Raw genomic sequence first — 4,781 nt, 5'->3', positions numbered from 1 at the left:
ACCACCTATTCACATTTTCAGAACATCTCATCTCATCTCATCTCATTTTCGTCCGCTTATCCGGGGTCGGGTCGCGGTGGGAGCAGCTCAAGCAGGGGGGTTTCATTTAGAAACCAAGGCTAATATAAACTCAGCGTTAGGCACAGCATCTAAGACTGCGCTTGCTCAGGCTAAAGGGCAAACATGATCTCCATAAAATCTCACGAGCTTAAACATAAAAACTAGCATCTGATGCATTGCATAATCTTATCACTATGTCAACCAATTTCTACACAGGGGGGTGGTTCAAAATTTGGTATGGTTTGCCGTCACGGGGGGGGGCTCAGCCGGCAGGTATATATGCAGGTCTGTGTCCGTCCCTGGAACCAAAGCGCTCACAGCTTCTCCTCCTGCAGGCTCCTACACCTCCTCATCATGAACTTCATCAGCGTGCTGTCCTGCCTCGGCCTGCTGCTGGCAGCTGCCGTCGCCCAAGATCCCAAACCCTGCGGTGAGTAAAAGGAAAACTCAGTCTGTAGTTTTATATCATATCCTCGCCTTGTGTGAAACTGAATTTAAAAAAGCAAATTGAAAAGTTTGACTGCTGCTGCAGGTATGAGGAAAAATATAAATGTGTCCATAAGAGAGAAAACAAGTGTCTAGAGGAGTGGGGGGGGGGGCAGTTTGTTATTGTACATTTTGTCTTCTTTGTGGCTGAATTAATGATTGTAGATTTTACAGGTAAGTGTTGGTTTCGAATTAAAAGTAAAATCGACATCTTTTCCTATTACTTAATGTAAACATAAATATATATGTATCGTTCAACAGGTAAAAGTGTCATTGAAGTTAGAAATTAGCCAAGAAGGCAGCAAAACTTTGCTACAGCCGCAAACACAATACAAACATACGAAGACAGCTGCCATGCACTACATACACATAAGAGCTACTTTCTCCATCTTTTAAAATGGACTTGAAATCCCTATAAGTAACACTACGTGACCATTTGAGATCCTTCATTCCAGGAAGAGGGAGCAGCATATTTAAACTCTTTTTTGCCAAGCTGTGTTCTAACCCTGGGGACCAGCACCTGAAGCATATTGTGAGAGCGCAGGTCAAGTTGATTTTGTAATATGAGCCTAAAGCTAGAATTTAAGATAACCTAATTCAAGGTGTATGGCAAGAAGGTGATATACATTTTCTTCTTCTGTCTCATATGAAATCACCAAATGTGCAGACTTTCTAAAAATTCAATGATTTCCTCATCCACAGTTTCTCCACCGCTGATGAGTGGAGGCGTCTCTGTGGTGAGTCAATGACCTGTCTCACTTCTGGGTGGAGCCATGTCCACGAATCGTCTTTCTCTTCACTCTTCTGCTCTTTGTCTCTATTTTTCAGATGAGTGGCAACGGAAGCTTGATGTCAACGGGAACAATCAGCTTCGATGCTTATGGTCAGAGGATGCGGGTTAGAAACTATGTGATGAACGGGAATCAGACCTATGGTGTGGACCAACTCATGCTTTTCAACCAGGTATTTAACCCTGAAGAAATTACCCACTCAGTGGACTGTGCTTTCCACCTTTGCTGTGAGACTGAAAGAAAATTGAAATGTTCATCTTTTACCAAGACTTAACTGGTACATAGATATATGTCCCATTAGCTGAGAAACGCCTTCCACATTTCCCAGCATCACCTCTTACATTCTCTGCTTCTGGAATACAGTCCCATAACTACAAATGATGGTTACTTCTCTGGTCGTGGTTTCTTAGCGGTGCACACACTGATGCCAATGTGCTGCTACACGCTCAACTGTTTTGTGCAAAATATTTTCTACATTGTTTCCCGGCACATAAGATGTAATAATATTGCACCAAGGCATGCCTGCAACTAACTAATAGTAGTATTAGTGTCACTGTATCCACTGGATTATTTATTTGTTTAGCCTAAAGATAAACAAAAAGTGAAATGTGCCCCATGTTGTTTTATTTTTCCTATCACTAATTTGTGTGAACGACTATTTAAAGCCCAACATTAATAACTTTGCATTGATATGAGAAAAAAGCTGTGGATTCAAATTAAAAACAAGCAATTCAGCAATTCATTATCAATATTGTTTCCAGCTAATTTACCTGATTAATCAACCAGTTCCTTCAGAAACAGCAGAGAATTATAAAACACAACAAACCCAGCAAGCTTTTTGTCTCATGAACATTCTACATACCCAGTTTATCTCAAAGTAAGACAATAATACTGATTATAACAATTCTGCATTCAATTAGTACTTCATTAAAAAATCATTTTAATTTAGAAATTAAATGGAAACAATAAATGAAAACTACTACAACCACTAACAGATTCCTGCAGAAAGCTTTGTTCAGTGTTCAGCAAATGAAGCACAATGAAGACAACACAATACTAAATACAAATACTGTACACATGGAAAGTAAAATGGATACTGTTCATTCAGACATTTTTTTTATCCAGCAGGCAACAAAGATGGGAAGATCTGAGCATTCATTACCCGTCTTTATCCTTTCAGAAAGTCTATTATGAGATTGACTGGAGCATCATGACATGCAAGAAGATGATGCTGGACGACGCCTTCATTCCCATGCACGTGCCCTCTGATGCTAAACTCTCCGCGCAGGTATTCTTGGGCTCCTCCTCCTCCTGGGGAATGGGTGTGCTGGTCAACAACTGGTATGGAAGCCTGCCCAACAACGGTAAGCGGCACCATTGAACACTAGATAAAGAAATCTGTCTCTGTTTTGACTTACATGTGCTGCTGTTGGACTCATCGGTCCCTTAGGCTGAACCTCTGGACTTCCAGCGGCCAAGCTCTTGACTCTTGAATTTTACCAGCTGAGATCAGAAATGCTCTGTTACTGCTTTAAAAAAAATAATAATTTGACATTTTACTGTTGTTTTGTTTTTGCTTTATACTATTTCAAAGCTCTTAGTAGCTTTGTTAAGGAAACTGCTGCATAATTAAAATAAATTGTTATCTTTAAAATAAACAAACTTTGATTGTAGCTGATGACAACACATCCAGCCTTTAACATGCTGTCCATGATGATGCCACAAATGAAAGCTATAAATTCGGACAGGGTCATAATCTAGAAGTCACACATGTGTGTATAGCTCTCCCTTGCTTGATCAGCGTTTCCCGACCTGAACCAGTATGACAAATACCTTCCACTGGTAGCCCAGCCCAGATGATCCCTGGAGGCTGGGCCAAGAGACAAAGCCTGCTGACAATTAGTGAATTGGTTTAGCTGTTCATTAAATTACATGTCTCATGTCCTTTTTCAACTTGTTAAGTAATGACACCATGGAAGGTGCTGGGCTTAGTAGCGGAGCAAATAATGCCACTTATTTCCAGTTCTGCTGAATAATTTGTAAACATTTATGAATTGAAACTTATTTTTCTATGCTTCTTTTGAACAAAACATTTTTTTTTTCTATATTCATGTGAAGCTAAGAAAAGAGCAAATTCATATTTCTATGAAAGTAAATTACATCACATATAACTTCTTGCCCTCAGGCAAGTATACCACTGTCTTCACTGAGATTGGCTGCATCCCAATGGTCTACAACGCCTACACTCCAGCATCTGGATGGATGACCATCAGGTGAGAACGTCCACTGATAAACCACAGGAGCGAATACTTAACATCACTGTTCTACACAATGCTAAAGTTCAAATAAACAATTTTCTGTCACGATCTTTGACTGTCACCCTTTAGCAGCGTTCCTTTAAAATCAAAATATTTAATTCCAAGCTGTTAAAACTTTAATTATACAATATTATCACCACGATATAAACAACTTTAAAGTGATTTGTAGAGAAATAAGAATAGTAATTACATTAAAATAATTTGAAATTGAGAATCGATGATGATGAATGGCGATCTAATCGTGAACATTTAAAAAAACAAACAGAATGAACTAAATGTAAACAGTTCAGCAATTTGTGATCACACACACAAATATTAAATCAGTCCTTGAACCTTAATTCAAAACGTTAATGTTGCAACAGGAAACACACTCTGCTGTTTGCAGTCTGCAAACCAGAAATGTCCCTTCCTGCATGTCGTTGATCTGAGACTTTGAACATGAAACTTGAACTCTGTGGTATTGGCCACATCGAACATCACTCAGTGTTCTGTCTCACAAAATGAAACCCTTGTTCATCTTTCAGCACCTTCAACTGGGTCGTGGGCAACACTAACCCCCAGGATTACGTCCCACCTTTCATCTGCGCCAGGGCTAAACTGGAGAAGACGGAGACACCACATACCGTCTTTACTGCCTTGGATTCTCTGGCCATGAAAACAAAGAAAGAGGAGTAAACGTGTGGAGCATCTCACCATGAATAATCACTAATACTGCTCCTAGAGCTCAACGTTAACCAAGTGATCCAGTGATCATCAGAGAATATAAAGCAAATTGGATTGAAATGATTTCAAGGTGGCTTTAGCCTGCTGAGCTGCTTTGTAGCCACAGGTTGAACACAACTCATATGTCCATTACACTCTAGACATGTCAAACAGCAATGTTTGCATTGACAGAGAGAGAACCTCAATAAAAATCTATAAAAGCATTGAATGGTCCGGTACGTCTGTAGCGTTTGAATGAATGAACGAATATGTCAGCAGTAATAATAACAAAAACAACTACAACTTAGAACAAATAGAACCAGACTAGAACTTGAATGCACCTCCACCGAGGCCCAACAGTGTCCTCAAATTCAATCTAGCTGCAACAATCAGTTCTATTATATGTCCCTGATTTTTTCATCGA

The 4,781-nt window shown here is 39.6% G+C and overlaps 1 protein-coding gene across 1 annotated transcript; it reads left to right on the top strand.

Annotated features, from left to right (window-relative positions):
- Positions 1–365: 365 nt before the first annotated feature.
- On the top strand, positions 366–4,581 carry LOC133954174 (ependymin-like). Its single transcript, XM_062388492.1, has 6 exons — positions 366–490; positions 1,249–1,283; positions 1,375–1,509; positions 2,518–2,701; positions 3,523–3,610; positions 4,180–4,581. Exons 1-6 carry the CDS (start codon positions 415–417, stop codon positions 4,328–4,330), a joined length of 669 nt encoding a protein of 222 aa, XP_062244476.1. The 5' UTR covers positions 366–414; the 3' UTR covers positions 4,331–4,581.
- Positions 4,582–4,781: the final 200 nt, after the last annotated feature.

The sequence above is a fragment of the Platichthys flesus genome, chromosome 5 (assembly GCF_949316205.1).
Source record: "Platichthys flesus chromosome 5, fPlaFle2.1, whole genome shotgun sequence".
Classification (NCBI taxonomy): Eukaryota; Metazoa; Chordata; class Actinopteri; order Pleuronectiformes; family Pleuronectidae; genus Platichthys; species Platichthys flesus.
Note: the sequence above shows the minus strand (reverse complement) of the source record. Positions and strands in the feature narration are given on the sequence as shown.